This window comes from Symphalangus syndactylus, chromosome 21 (genome assembly GCF_028878055.3).
Source record: "Symphalangus syndactylus isolate Jambi chromosome 21, NHGRI_mSymSyn1-v2.1_pri, whole genome shotgun sequence".
Taxonomy (NCBI): Eukaryota; Metazoa; Chordata; class Mammalia; order Primates; family Hylobatidae; genus Symphalangus; species Symphalangus syndactylus.
The window spans coordinates 37,084,755-37,100,304 of record NC_072443.2 but is presented as its reverse complement, the minus strand read 5'-3'; the positions used below and the strand labels follow the sequence as shown (position 1 = coordinate 37,100,304).

General features: G+C 44.7%; 2 protein-coding genes across 6 annotated transcripts in view; one reads left to right on the top strand and one right to left on the bottom strand.

Annotated features, from left to right (window-relative positions):
- The window catches only part of BOC (BOC cell adhesion associated, oncogene regulated), a 75,783-nt gene that overhangs the window by 49,508 nt on the left and 10,725 nt on the right, over positions 1–15,550 (bottom strand). The gene's annotated exons all lie outside the window — the stretch shown is intronic.
- LOC134735505 (uncharacterized) lies at positions 305–13,621 on the top strand. The gene is made up of 6 exons (XM_063630804.1): positions 305–846; positions 2,223–2,269; positions 2,768–2,942; positions 8,164–8,241; positions 11,695–11,841; positions 13,497–13,621. Exons 1-6 carry the CDS (start codon positions 666–668, stop codon positions 13,619–13,621), a joined length of 753 nt encoding a protein of 250 aa, XP_063486874.1. The 5' UTR covers positions 305–665.

The window sequence follows — 15,550 nt, the reverse complement described above, 5'->3', positions numbered from 1 at the left end:
GTTTGGTCAAATTAGAAATCTAGGATTGAGAAAGAATGTTAGCCTGACCAAGGACATGTATGGCACACAGAGAGAGACACACTGTTATCAATGGTGGAACCAATTTTTTTTCCTGGGGGGAAAGGACTATAAATGTGACCTTTATTTTTCAAAACCAAAAGGTCCCCACGTCAGTGTGGGCAATCCTGGAGGGGAGTTGAATGTTGATGAGGTTCCTGCAGATGCTCCTGTGCCTTGAGGTTCCATTCCAGAAGCTTCTTTTGTTTTCCTTTTCATCTCATCTTCCAAAATGAACACCCAACTAAGCTTGTGGCTTCGGGTTTCCTATAGCCACTGGGCTGCAGGAGAATCTAATCTAGGATGAGACCATGCCTGTGCCACCATCACCATGGCCCTGAGTTGGAGGCTGGGTAGAAGGAGGCAGGCAAAGAGGGATGGGAAAGGGAGAAATAAGAAAGTATGGAGTGAGAAAGAGGACAGGTTCAGGCCTAAGAAGATCAAGAAAAGAGCATGAGAAGGGCAGGGGGGATGGGAGCAGAGATGTGGGAAAGGCACCTAGTTTTACCCCAGCTCCTATGATGTGCTGAGCCCATGGCTGGCTGCTTCATATCCACCATCACTTTTAATCTTTACCACCCAGAGAGTGTTACTGGCTCCATTTTGATATGTTATCAAAACCCTTCCTGATGTTCTATCACTTAAGGGCTTTAGGTCTCATCTCAAATTTTATTATAGACAAAGCTTGTCTACTAAGTGACAGCATTGGAGCTCAGCAGGATCAGGTACTGAAGAACCATAAGCCTTGGCTTCTGAAGCTCTTCTACCCTTCACAGAAGATCACCTTGGGTGAGTTACTTAGTATCTTTGAGCCTCAGTTTATACTTTGTGAAAATAAGAATGGTAATACTTTGATGAGCTATTTAAACAAGTTAATAAGATAATGTACAAAAGCAACCTGGCATATACCAATTATGCAGTAATTCGGGAGTCAGGGGTCATGAAACTTTTCTTCCAAAAGCCATTCACTGGATGCCTGATTTAATGCAGTGGCAATGCTACCTTTTTGGCTTATAGATCAACATCCTTTAAGACCTAAAGACATGCTCCATTTTTTTTAAAAAAAGTTCACTGCTCATCTTTTATTTAAACATTTTTAAAAATTTTTGTAGATTTAGGGGTATAAGTGCAGTTTTGTTACATAGATAACAAAGTGAAGTGTTGTTACATGGATATATTGTGTGAGTGTAAACATCACCCAATAGTGTACATTGTACCCATTAGGTAATTTCTCATCCCTCACCCTCTTCCCACCCTCCCACCCTTCCAAGTGTCCAATGTCTATCATTCCATACTTTATGTCTAAGTGCACACATTATTTAGCTCCCATTTACAAGTGAGAACGTGGTATTTGGCTTTTTGTTTCTGAGTTACTTTGCTTAAGAGAAAGACCTCCAGTTCTATCTATGTTGCTGCAAAAGACATGATTCCATTCTTTTTTATGACTGAGCAGTATTCCATGGGTGTGTGTGTGTGTGTGTGTGTGTGTGTGTGTGTGTGTATATCTCATGTTTTTTTATCCAATCATATGTTGATAGACATTTATATTGATTCCATATCTTTGCTATTGTGATATAGTGCTGCTATAAACACAGAAGTGCAGGTATCTTTTGTATGTAATGATTTCCTTTCCTTTGGGTAGATACTAAATAGCCGGCTTGCTGGATCATATGATACTTCTATTTTCAGTTCTTTGAGAAATCTCCATACTGTTTTCCATAGGGGTTGCACTAAGTTACATTTCCAACAACAGTATATAAGCACTCCCTTTTCTCCACATCCTTGCCAGACATAATACACTTTAACAACTCTAGACACACATGATTTCATCTCTTTGCTCTTTCCTATACAAAATTAAGCAATGGGCTGATTCTTCTACCCTACACACATGCATCAGAAGTTCCAGAAATATTCTTTGTTGTTTTAAAAACACATTCTATATAATGCTTTGCAGACTCTTGAAATAGGTCTGGGGAATAGGGATCCATGGAGAATGCTCTAGTGTTCCCAAGTTTGTGGCAAGATGTAGTTCCTAATGTCTCCATCTCTACCCAACACTAGTCAGCATTTAATATCACTTAAGCTAATAACCTCTTCACCTTCCCCCACTTATGCCCTCTGCACTCTTGATGATAATGACAATAATCATCATAATTTCTTCACAGTGTCTCTACTTGTTCAGAAGGAAAAAGGAAAATATCCTCATCAGACAGTAGGTCAATTGAGACAAGACGTTGTGAGAAGTGTTTATATAAAGGAAAACATATCCCTATAATCCCTCCTGGACTCCCACTCCCAGCCCCAGAGAGAAGCTCACCTCTGACCTCATTCAGTGAATGCACAAAGCCACAACAAAACCACCTGTTCTTTTTCTTCATCCATCTTTCTAATTACAACATATGACCAGGGCTATACCCACACAAGTCATGTAAAATGAACTAAAATGCTAATATAGTGGCTGCAAAGGAAATAAGAGCATCTACTTCCCAACCTTTAGGTGCTCAGAGTTGACAAAACAACCCATGTAAAAGGAATTGTTTAAAGCCTGGGTGGACAGTACCCAAAAGGCACGTAAACAAACAGTCCCAGGACCTGAACAGCACTTAAAGCAGATCTTAAGAGCTTAAAGTCCTATGTCTTACACAAAGGAAAACCGATCCCATTTGACTAGTGACCAGTGTGTGAACACAAACCTTACTATTATAATCAGGCTCAGCGGAAGACTGGAACACCGACTCCATCTGAAAGTGCCTATGGGAAACAATGCAGCCCTGAGAAGAACACAGTGTATTATCCCAGGAAGCACTCCAGGGAGCAAGCCAACCCTCAGCCTGCAACACATACGGAACCACAGACAAGGAATTTCCCCCAAATCATCCAAAAAGGCAACAGGATATGGCTCCCAAGTGGAGTAAAAACAAGGCACTCTGCTTAGTGTTCATGCTGAGAGGAGCAGATAGAACAACTGGCAATCCCAAAGTCATTCCTGATGAGAGGTGCAGGTCCCTGGTGAGCACTGGGCGCAATTCAGTGCTGACACTAAGCACCCTCTAGGTGCCACACACTGTACAAAAGGCTTAGGGGATGTAGAGGAAAACAAGGCACAGCCTCCAGTCTTCAATGAGCTTAGGACCTAGCCCCCATCAGCTTTGAGAACATCTTTCTATTATATCAAAATTGAAATGTAGCATGACTCAAGAAAGGTTAAGCTACAAGATAAACTGTGGATTTTACTAAGAACAGGCAGGGAGCCAGAAACACTAACAAAGGCATCAGGAGAATGATAAAAGAAATGTACACAGGTTCCTACGCACATGTGTGCACATGCCCATGTGCACACATACACACACACAGGCCCTCCTCAGTACATGGGAAGGCCAGTTCTCCAATGTAGCTTCTTTCACAAGTCTTAAAAGAATTCCCCTTTCGATCATCTATATTTATTCCTCACATAGTCCTAGAAGATTTGTCAAAGTCTGTCAGTTAAGGCAGGAAAAAGCCCTAGAGCTAACAGAAGTCTATGTGTCAGCATCGCTTAAGCTTCAGCTTTATCATCTACACTGTCATTTTCACACTGCAGTGTAACTTACTTGTTTATAAGTCTCCCTCCTCAACACATAGCAGGTACTCAAAGAATGTTTGCTAAGCTGTAAAGACCTCCTACCTCTAAGGTCTTTTCCAGGCCTAACTGGTCCATGGAGTCTGGATCTGATGAATCCCAGGTGGGACTCTGGCTGCAAAGTGGAGCTTGGGCAGGGGAAGGTGATACGTGAGTGTCTGATATTACCGTTCCTATCTCCCTTAGGGATTTGGTTTGGGAGCCCACCATGGTTCTTAATTAGTGGAGAAGGCAGGCAGGACATAAGACCTTCCAAGCATGGGGTGGGTGGGGGTGGGCTGAACGTGGAGAAGAAGAATGTAAAGAGAAGTAGGTGCCTGATGAAGCTCAATTCCATTCGATGGGCAGGTCTCAAGTACCCATTCTATGTCAGGCAGCCTACTAGGCAGTGGTGAGGTTCCCAGCTCTTCATGTCCCCAGAGCCCAGCACACTGTTAAGTGTTTAGGGTTCAACTGAATGTTAGACCAAGGACTCAAGAACAGCAATGAATTCACCTGAGATGCCAAGGTGATAGGTCACGGTGGAGAGGAGCGAGCACTGTAGTCACATAGACTAGGGAGGAGCTGTTTTCTTGGTATGAGAAGCTGGGCATTTAGGGAGGTCTGGGGGTTAAAAAGACTCATTTTGATTTCCTCTGTTAGTTAGGCAACATAATTACTACCAATTCCAATTAAGCTGTCACTTGTAGTTATTCTCTATGCCCCTTCCTCATGATGATTAAGCAACCAATGGCCCTAGGCCCACATTTATACCCTCCACATGACTCAAAATAGGTCTCAGGTGCTGTGACCCGGACTGAATGAGGATCAGGCTGCTGCATCTTGGCCTGTCTTTCTCTGGGGCTGATTCAAACAGATGCCAGGAAAAGCCAGCTCCAACCCCTGACACACACACACACACACACACACACACACACACACACACACACACCCCAATCCTTAACATGCTCATGCATGCTTGCAGGAAATCTGATGCATTCAAATAAAAAGCTAGGCCTTGGGGTAAAATAGCTGAACTGCTGAAGTCAATGCCAAGATGGGAGGTGAGAAGCTACCATTCTTCAGTTCGCATCTGGCTGCACTGCAACATGGACAACATTCCTCCTAGACTTTTATGCAAGCAAGAAACCCTTACCCCGAACTTTAAAAGGAACCAGTTTGGCACAGGACAACAAAATCAACTCGCATAGGGATGCTGAAGGAAAAACAGATCACATTAGTAAACATCTATAACAATGACTGGCACTAAGTAGGTATCCCATAAGTGACAGCAACTTACTAAATCTGAATAACTCCTTTTAGGGTTACTTTTAGGAATATTTTCATTGGTCTAATGCTTACTGCAGATTCATCCCCAGTATTTCACAAAAAACGTTTAAGAAGAGGCAATTATCTCAGGGGCTGGATACCTCCACATAGGGTGGCCCAGCATCCTGCCTTGGACATGTGCATTCTCCACCTCTAAGACAGGCAGGCATGTGCACGTGTGCGCACACACACACACACACACACACACACTCGCACAGCAAACAGCTCCAGCTCCAGCTCTAGCTGCTAAGTATGCTTTGGAGTCATGACAGTTTACTTTCTCTCCCATCTGACCTCATACAAACCCACTTTCTTTGCCACCTCCCTGACGCCCAAATATACACATTCAGTCCCCAACTTCATCCCCAGTCCTTCCTTTCTCAATTACAAAGTTCTTTTAAATCACCTAAAACTTAAATAAATATCAATTTGGAAATCTGAAGCATGCTCCAGTTGGTCTGTCAATCAGTCCCTGCCTTCTGCTGGAAGCCCCCAGCCCCAACCCCTGCCAGCTCTCCCCAACTTGGGAAGCTCAGTGGCCTCAGTGCAAGGCTGGCACATGCAGAGAAAACAAACACATGGAGCCTTGCCAGCTGGATCAGGCACCACTGTTTACAGCAGGAGCAAAGTGTGGGGAATTGGAGAGGCACGAAGAAGGGAAGGAGCAGAGGGGGTGGGGATAATTCTAGCCTCCTGCTCTTAGGCTCCACCAGTTGCAAAGAGGATCCCCCTGCTGAGGTTCTGCCATTCCCAGGTGCACACAGCACAGCCATCCATCATGACTAATGATAGATGTGACTAATACCATCACTATGCTGCAGGCAAACAGTGAGAGTCCATGAGGGCAGACAGCCTTCTATCTTGTTCATTCACATATCCCCAGCATCAATCACAATGCTTGGCACATAGTAGGAGTGCAGTAAGTATTTGCTGATTAAATGAACAGATGAGCTCTTTTCCTGCCTATCTCACAAGGTTATAGTGGCAGAGGCGTGGGGGTGTAGTGGTGGAAAGGTGATTAGTGAGGAATATTCTAAAACCTACCGGATATTAAAATATGCTACTGAGAATAATTTAGGAAAATGCTATGTTAAGAAAAGCTAATCAGATTTCTTCACTGCAGGCCTTTTCAGAGCCTTTAGTATGCTATTATGCATCATGAATCACCAAGAGGGGGAGAGAGTATGCACTAAAGTCTGTACCCACAGGCTTGGACTCACTTGACCACAAACCTGGACTCATTTGACAAAACTATCCTTTTTTCTCAGAGTACCATTAGTGATGAGACCTTCACCAAATACTCTTTGAGAAATACTGGCCTAAGAGGTTCCTGGAGAATGTCCTAAAGCAATTTGCAAACCACCATGATCCCATTTTATAATTTTAAAAAGTTACATATGAGTATGTGGTGTGTAGTTATCTGGGTTGTCATAGGAAAATGTCAGGAGACACTTAAATTTTAGTATCAGTTATCTCTGAAGATCAGGGGATTTACCCTTTTTGCTTTAAATGCCTTGGAAATTTTCAAACAAGGTATGTAGCATCGCTTTTGTAATTAAAAAGGCAAGTTTGAAAAAAGCTATCTCCAAATATTCTCATGCCATCACTGATATTTTATCTTCCCATCTTCCCATAGGCCTCATTTCCCAACCACCCCTTCAACCATAAAATGTTGTTCCTTGCCTCATTATCACATTTAAGGAATTTGCTGTGTCTAATCTCCAGCAATCAATTCCTCCAGCTTATAAAGAACACTTCCCCTAATTCCAGGATTCTGCTGCATTCACACAATGTGGATAAGTATTTTTGGGGAAAAAAAAGAAAATACATTTAATATTTTGTTAACAAGCTTCACAGATCTGAAATTGCTTTGTTTAGTAGGTTATATAAAATATACCATCTAATACTTAGTTTGCTGAAATAGTCATGTTGAGCAAGTTAACATTTAAAGATTGCCTTTTTTCCTGCTAAATTACTAATTTCCTACTGATTTGTAAATTCAAGTTAAAAATCATTGAGATTTATTGAATGTACTACACTAGATTTTGTTGCAACATGGGATTGAGGGATATATTTACAACAAAAAGAAACTATCAATCTTAAATAAAATTATTTGACCACTAGTTGAATTAATATGTGCAAGATAATGAGCTAATACATATGAATGATCTTGTCTAACTACTAAACAACTACATGAGGTAGGTAGTATTCTCATCCCATTACACAGATGCAGCAAGTGAGACTCAGAGAGATTAAGGAACTTGCTTAAGTAAAGAATTCAAAGCCTAGACTGTCTGCTTCCCCTGCTTGCTGGTCTTGGGGTCCTTGGCAGCTTAAAGCAGTTATACAACAAAACTGTTTTCAACAAAGGAATTAAGAAAGGCAGAAAAAAAAAAAAGTAAGTCTGAGTTGGAATCATGCACCAGCCACCATGTTTCAGGATGGATTGGTTTGGCAGATTCTCACAATGTACTCTGCATACGTACTCCTGAAGATGCATTTGCACCTGCAGTCCCGGAAGTTCTCCACACCTACAGTCGGTCCTGAGTGTCTGAGTATCGAAATACAGCCCAAAGATTGGTAGCAGTGCTTTGAATCTAGGATCCAGGTTATATGCACCACTATATACTGAGAGACAAGAAGATGCTTCTCATTTCTTAACATAGGCTCTCTCATTTTCCTTCTGTTCTCTGATAACATTAAATGTGAAGCTCCCAATTCTGACTGCACAGGAGAATCATCTGGGGATACTTAAAAATATAACAATGCCTGGGCAGCACCTCAAGCAAATGAAGTTGAATCTCTGGGGAGAGGGGAGCGTGACATCAATATTTTCACCACTCCTTCCTGGAAATAGTAATGTGCAGCCAGGGTTGAGAATCCCAGTGCAGGTGTCTGTGCCGTGGATTTTGGGGTCATTTTGGTAAGGAATATCTGCCAGAAATGTTCTGCACTGGATACAGTGCTGAAATTGAACACTTTGCATAAAGATGTTCCTTACTGTATCATTTTAAAGAAATTCTTATAATTTTTAAAGCTAAAATAAATATTTTTTCTCTCACAAATTAAATATCTTAATACATTTTAAGGAAGAAAACATTTTTCCCGAAAAGCTTCTCTCAGATTTCCCCAGATATTTTCTGGATTTTCAGATACTTCATTTTCTCTTCTTTGCACAGAAATAAAGATGAAAGAGGAGGCCGCCATTGCAAAGAACATCTACTTTGGGGGCCAAGGCAGCCTCTACCGTAGCAAAGGTGACAAACAGGTCCCTGAGCCATAGTGACTGCTGCTGACTGGGGCCAGGAAAAATTGCTTCTAGGGGCAGGGATAGGATGGCCCTAAGGTAGATGCTAGCAGAGGTGGGATGTTTTCCAAGCATGTGCAAATTTAAGCATTTGGACATCAAAGCCTGAGAAGCCACCAATGACTGCTTTAACAAGGCCAGCAGCTTCCAGGGGCTCACAGACCACTGAGAAGTAGAACAGCTGTTGGCCATCCAAGGGTCCCAACGTCCTCTTAATACCAGATCAGACCAGAGGGCTTTGGCTCCACTGAAACCAGCTGTAAAGGGTTAACAGCTGAGCTTCTAGCTCCTGGCCTTCCCGAAGGAGTTGATTTTCAGTTTGGTCCCTACTGGGGGAGGAGACAACCCTCCACCCCCCACCTCAGAGCTGCAGCCCCACTCCTTCCCGGCCCTCCCAGTCCAGGAATGAAGCTGCCTGCTGCCCAACATATACCCAGACTAGTTTAATCTCCTTCCAAATCCATCTTGTGTCTTAACTTCTGCCAAGAATAAAAATTAAAACACACACACACATACATCATGCATGTATGGGAGGGGAGGGTCAGGCTGGAACTTTAAACTGAAAAAGACCAGGCAAGGATGGGAGGGGCAGGTTGCCTGCTGAAAGTCAGGGCCTTGGAGGCACCCTGCCTGAGGCCTCTGCTACACCCTGGGATCAGATCTGAGGGGAAGGGTTTGAAGTGTCTTCCCTCCTGTCCCTGCAACACCCCATTTCATACCCTTTAACTGCATACCCCACCCAGCCCTGCCCCAGAGGAGCTCAGGGCAGCTGGACTGCAGTGCACTCGAGACAGGAAGTGGACCCCACTCCCCCAACACTTGGAACAGCCCCATTCTTTGCCTGCTTTCTCCTGCCAACTTTAAAATGAATAAAACAGTCCCTGGAATGGCACGTGGGGCCTGGTGGTGCAGGCAGCTTGCAGGCTGCTTGTGGCCACCCAGAAAAAGGGTCTGGAGACGGAGTCTTCGTTCTCATAATCCTGACCCACCTCACCCGGGGCCTATTAATGACTGAATCTGGGGGCCAGGCACAGAGAGCAGTTCTGCCCCAGTCTCTCCTGTTCCTCCTTGCTGACTTCCTCCTTCTCAGCAAAATCAGGAGCCCTGTACTACTAATCCTTCACCTGAGAGGCTCTGTCCTTCCCTCTCAGTGTCCCCCAGGATTCGAACAATGGCCCCCACCTCAACTCTACACCATCATCTGCTCCGTCCTCCTAGGATGGTGAGCTAAGCACTAACTTACTCACACCTGTCCAGATGGAAAGCCACTGTCTCATGAAATCACTTGCCTCACAAGTCAATAATGCTTATTGAACATCCATTAAATAGTAGGCTCTGGGAATCCAAAGGTAAAATTCAAGCTCAACATCTGGTAAAGGAGATGCACAGAAACATCTCAGAGCACCAGGGAACAATCACAGATCAAACTCTAGTACCTGGCCAATGCTCTTTCCTTTCACTTCACTGTTGGAAGGTGGTAGAAAAGCTGGATTACACACTTCTTTTGGAAAGAGTAACCTTGTGGCATCCATCTTTGACCTATCCTGCACACAGAGCACAGTAATGCAAACAAAATCATACTAAAGAAAAACAAAAAAAACCCAAACACTTGTTTGTCTTGATAATTGCTGAATCTGGGTGATGGGTACATGGGGTTCATGATACTATTCTTTGTGCTTTTATAGCTCTTTGAGTTTTTAAAGGGTAAAGATTTTTTTTAATTACAAAATAAAACACTTGTTTTCAGTCAGATAACTAGAATAAGATCCTCTCAAATCTTCCCAATCCTGCACCAACGTGCAGAAACCCCCACTCACCCAACCACCCAATGTCCTTTCAATTAAGGCAAGCTGCATTGTCAGGCAGGTTTCAGTGACTGCCCAGGTTTTGGTGGAAAACGGTTCTGCAAGGTTGGGCCAAAGAGGGAGCCCTACTCCTGAAAAGAGGACTGCTGGTCACAGCCAGAGGAAACCTTGAGGGGCCTATCTCCCTGACTCTCTGGACTCAACACTGGGAGCCATCTGGCTCTTCCCCCACTTCCATCTTTCTGGGGCTTCCCTATCCAGGAAGGGCTTTTCCCAGGACTGTGCATATCTCACCAATGACAAGCTGCCAACTCTGGCTGGCTTTTCCCTGACTGTAGAACCAACCATGCGCAGAGGCCTTGAGGTCCAGGTGCAGACCCATAAAGGAAGCCAGCTTGGGCTTATGAACACAGTACTTTCCCTTGTGCCTCCACTTCTCTACCTATACAACTTACCATAATTGACAAAACACTTCAAATAGACAAATTCTCCAAGAATATGGGTTCTTGTGGGAGAATTATAAATCAGCAGCTCATCTCAAGCCAAACTAGTAATAATGATGATAATAATAGAGACCTTCAAAGCCTCTACCCTGAGCCAAGCACTCTTCTAAGGAGATTATATGGATAATGCAGTTAAAGGCAGTATGACCTCTTGTTGTGATCTGAGAAATATTCAGAAACTAGAATATAGCTGTCTTGAAGGCAGTAGGCATAGTGCTCAATATCTGTTAACTGGTCAATTGAAAGGCCACCCTGATGGCTACAAATGTCTTCAGGCCCCTATGGCAATTGACTGAAGAGGCATGAATATGCTGCTCTCAGGCAAGGCTTATTGTTGATATTCGGATAAGCAGTAACAGCTCCGTGCTAAACCTTAAGTGACTGAGGAGAGGCAGGCTGCAGTAGGCATCACAAGCTTTAGTGGGTAGCATTATTTCCACAAGAGAGACAGGTCAGCACCCCCTAGCCAGGTTCATCTTGGCTGAGATGCACAGAAATGAAGTCTCACTACCTTTCCCCCATCCAGATTAAGGGTATTAACGCTAGCATTTTGGTTAATTCCTCATGTGGGGAAAGTTAGTTCTGCCTGCTTAAGATTCCATCTCAATTGGACACGCAGTTCCTCTTTACTTCCTGACTTTCAAGGCATCTGGAACTTAGTTATTAAAGGGCTTCCCTGTTCCAATGCCTTGGAGGCTGGCTTTTTCTGGAGAGGGACATGGAATGGTGGTCAGTAAAACCAGGAGCCCACCCTCATGTCTACAGGTTGCTCTGGAGAGAAAGTACTAGAGAAGACCCAGACCACACCAGAGACTTCTTTCCACCAGCACTGGCTGAAGCACCCCACGTGGAGAAAGATCTATTCTGTGCTCTCTGCACCTCCTGCTCTGACCGAAGACCACACCATTGGGAGGTTCTGGATAAGCCTACTGTACAGAATGCCACTCCTTTTGATAAAGGTGAGTTTTTTTCATGTATTACAAGATATTCATAAATTAGCCTTTCTGAGATTCCCCCATTCCCCCCACATTAGGAAAAAAAACAAAAACAAAAACAAAATGCTTTTTCAGATCATACATTTGTCTTTTGGTTCAGAAAATATGGCCCCTGCTCATAGACACACACTGGATACCTGGCGTGTATCCACGGAAGCCAGTCCGGGATTCTTTCTCGGGACTATCGCTGTACCTACTTGTGGGGCAGAATGTAGGAAGGGAGATTTAGAAGTGAAGGCTGGATTTGGTAGGCAACATGGGTCCCACACTTACACAGTTCAGTAGTTCTTTATCATCTGCCTCTCCAGGTAAACTGAGGCAAGGGCCAAGACTTCCAGATGAGGTAATGGTTAGTAACCACTGTTACAGCCTTCCAGGCTCTACGGTTAGACCTAAGAAGACAGGGGCCAGAAGACTGCACCCTGATTCCATAATTAACAAAAGCAAGGCTAGCTTGCTGATAGAGTGTAGTTCTTTCTCTGAAGAGCTGAAAGGGCTTTAAACACTCCACTGCATTAGCATTCACAGCCTTAGGGACAAACCTGGGACATGTAATATTAGCCAGGCAAATATACAATACTGCACTTATATGGGGTAGGCAGAGCCACTGAACGGCAGCCCAGCACTGTTATCACTGGTCAGGCTATAGATTGGAGAATGGGCCAGGTGAAGAAAAGAAAACCAGAGAGGGAGGTGGCGTGGATTTGGATCTTCAGCATGGAATTTCCATATCCAAAAGCTGACTTTCTGACGTGACATGTGCTGAGTCTCATTCCTCCTTTGTACAGAACTCTGAAACACCTGGCCAGTGTCTTGCAGCATGAGAAGGTACTGGCTGGCCTCAGCTCTCTATTTATTCCAAATAGAAGTTGGGGGTTGATTTTTTTTTTTTTTTTTTGACAAGGTCTTGCTCTGTCACCCAGGCTGGAGTGCAGTGGTGCAATCTTGGCTCACTACAACCTCCGCCTCCTGGATTCAAGTGATTCTTATGCCTCAGCCTCCTGTGTAGCTGGGATTACAGGCGTGCACCACCACACCTGACTTATTTTTGTGGCTTTCTGTTTGTTTGTTTTTGTTTTGTTTTTGTTTTTGTTTTTGAGACAGAGTCTCACTCTGTCGCCTAGGCTGGAGTGCAGTGGTGCGATCGCAGCTCACTGCAAGCTCCGCCTCCTGGGTTCATGCCATTCTCCTGCCTCAGCCTCCCGAGTAACTGGGACTACAGGCATCCGCCACCACGCTTGGCTAATTTCTTGTATTCTTAGTACAGATGGGGTTTCACAGTGTTAGCCAGGATGGTCTCGATCTCCTGATCTCAGCCTCCCAAAGTGCTGGGATTACAGGCGTGAGCCACCACGCCCGGCCTATTTTTGTGTTTTTAGTAGAGATGGGGTTTCACCACGTTGGCCAGGCTGGTCTCAAACTCCTGGCCTCAAGAGATCTGCCTGCCTTGGCCTCTAAAGTGCTGAGGTTACAGGCATGAGCCACTGTGCCCAGCAGGTTTAAATTTAAGTCCCCTGCTCCTCAGGGTTGGAACCCTGTCTACCTTTCCTCAGCCCTGAGAGCTTTTCAGCCTGGATCAGATGGTCCACGTGACCCTCCATCCCCACCCCCTCCAATTCACACACACTTTCCTTTCTCTTCAATGTGGTCCAGAGTTGGAGTGGGCTTGGAAGAGCTTCCTCATTCTATGCCTTATGAAATCCACCATCATCACCTGTCCTCCAGAATGCCTTGTGTTGAGAGTGGCTGGTGAGTGTTCTGAGTCCTGGGGATTCTGTCACCAAACTCCCAGGGAATCCTAGTCTTCTAGGCTGACTCAAGAAAGAGGCACTTCTTTGCAGAGAAAATGCCCTCAAACTCATTATGCCTTACTGGTCTTCCTCTTTAATGACCACAAAACAGGTCCCAGTGCTCAATCATTCTCAGGGCTCAACACAGACACCACTGGAACCTGGGCGGGACCAAAAGCAGAAACTCTAGAAGCTAAGGGATCTGTGGCCTGCCACCACCACCGGATGTGGATGTAGGCGTGCAAGAGCGCTGCCTGCCCAGGGGACACTCACTTCCCCACCGCTATCCGCAGCTCCAAAGCAAGCAAAACAAACTATCGAGGAGGAAGGCAAACAGCCCATGTGCTCCTCGTGTCTTTCTGTTTAGGGATGGGATGGGAAGGTCTGCACAGCTGATACTTCCAGATGTGGAACCCAAACACAGGCAGCTCCTGACAGTTTACCAGCCTGGGCTAAACTCCAGTAGCGCCAGGGCCGGCATGCTCAGTGGAAGCTGATAAAGGGACCACACTGCAGACCTGCAGGGCTCTGGTTGGGGGCGAGGGGTCTCAGCACACAGCTTTGGGCTCCTTTTTCAGTCTCTGCTCCCCAGCTGGAAGTGTGTATGGGGCAGGGAAGGAGAGAAAGCCATACTTAAAACTGAAGGGGATTGCCAAGTGAAAGAAGCTGATCTTGAAAAGGCATAAGCTGTGTGATTCCAACTGCATGACATTCAGGAAAAGGCAAAACTAGAGAGACAATAGTAGATCAGTGGTTGCCAGGGGCTGGGGGAGGGAGGGGGAGGTGAACGGGGGGGGCACAAGGGATTTTTAGGGAGTGAAACTATTATTCTGTATGATTCTTCCACGGTGAATATATGTCATCACACATTTTGTCAAAACCCAGAAAATGTACAACACAAAGAGTGAACCCTTATGTAAACTATGGACTTTACTTAATAATAATGTGTCAATATTGGCTCATCAATTGTAACAGATTTACTGCACCAACATAAGATGTTAATAATGGGGGACCCTGGTGGGGGTTAAGTGATTGGGGGAAATTGGAACAACAAGTCTATATAGGACTTTTTTGCTTAACCTTTTCTATAAACCTGAAATTGTTTTTAAAAAGGGCTACTAATTAAAAGCAAAACAAAACAAAACAAAACTGGAGCTGGAGGCTTGGGATCTTCTCCCAGCTCCCTGTGAGGCTTACATGTGGGGTTTGGGATTTGCCTGTGTAATTTCTCAGGCACATCTGTCCACCTTTGGTGTCAGCACAAGACCTCCTGGGATCTTTATCCCTATTTTTATTTTTTCTCAGCTTCCAAATCTAGAACCAAGTCAGAAGTGACTGAGACACAATTTAAGTCAGATCTGTCCCCCTCTGGGTGAACATCCAAATGTGTGATTCCTTACTTCCACGGCCTGTGGCTCTCCAATGGCAGGGACCGTCTCTGTCACCTGTGTGCCTGGCACAGGGCCGGCCCTACCAGGCTCTCTGGTGTGTGGGGAACTAAACTGTTTTAAAATTCACCCCCTGTACTTGGCTTGTGGTTCCAAATCAGATTCAACAGAAGTCCAATCAACTCAGGTTGCTAAGGGAGGAGGGCGGCAAAGTGGATGGCCCAGGCACACTCAGGAAATCCCAGATAAAAAACAGGACTGCAAACTGCTGGTGATATGAGAGTGTGAGCTGGGCCTCCCTGCGTCTCCTAGCCAGGCCTAGCACAGTGCTGTGCACAAAGCAGACGTTCAACAGATTCCTCTTAAGTGAATGATGAGAAAGGCAGACAGGGCATCCATGCTTACATCCGCCAACATGGAACAACCAGTACACCCACGGACATTCCTGAGGGCAGTTACCTCATTGAAGAAGAGAGAAGAAACTGGGCTCTTTCTGTTACAGCCTTGCACACTTCTTCCTGGCTTCTCTGAAACAGATGCTCTAACAGTAGCATTCTCGGGACATCTCTTCTATTTTCCCCCCATATACATATACTCCAGAATGCATTTAATGCATTTTCTTACATAAATCTATATGTAATTATTTCATTTTGTTTGAAACTCCTATTACATCCCTTTTGAGATGCAGAAAAGGCCTGCAAACTAGCAAAAATGAAAAAAAAAAAATATGAGCACCACTTACCAACCAGGTTCTATTCTAGGCACTGGGAAGACAGTG

Bases quoted from the DNA above. Each gene is read 5' to 3' on its own strand.
- LOC134735505 (XM_063630804.1), top strand. From the start codon at position 666: ATGTTATCAAAACCCTTCCTGATGTTCTATCACTTAAGGGCTTTAGGT. The intron at 847-2,222 runs GTGAGTTACTTA...ATTTCTTCACAG, and splicing joins TTCACAGAAGATCACCTTGG to TGTCTCTACTTGTTCAGAAG. The intron at 2,943-8,163 runs GCAACAGGATAT...TTCTTTGCACAG, and splicing joins CCCCCAAATCATCCAAAAAG to AAATAAAGATGAAAGAGGAG.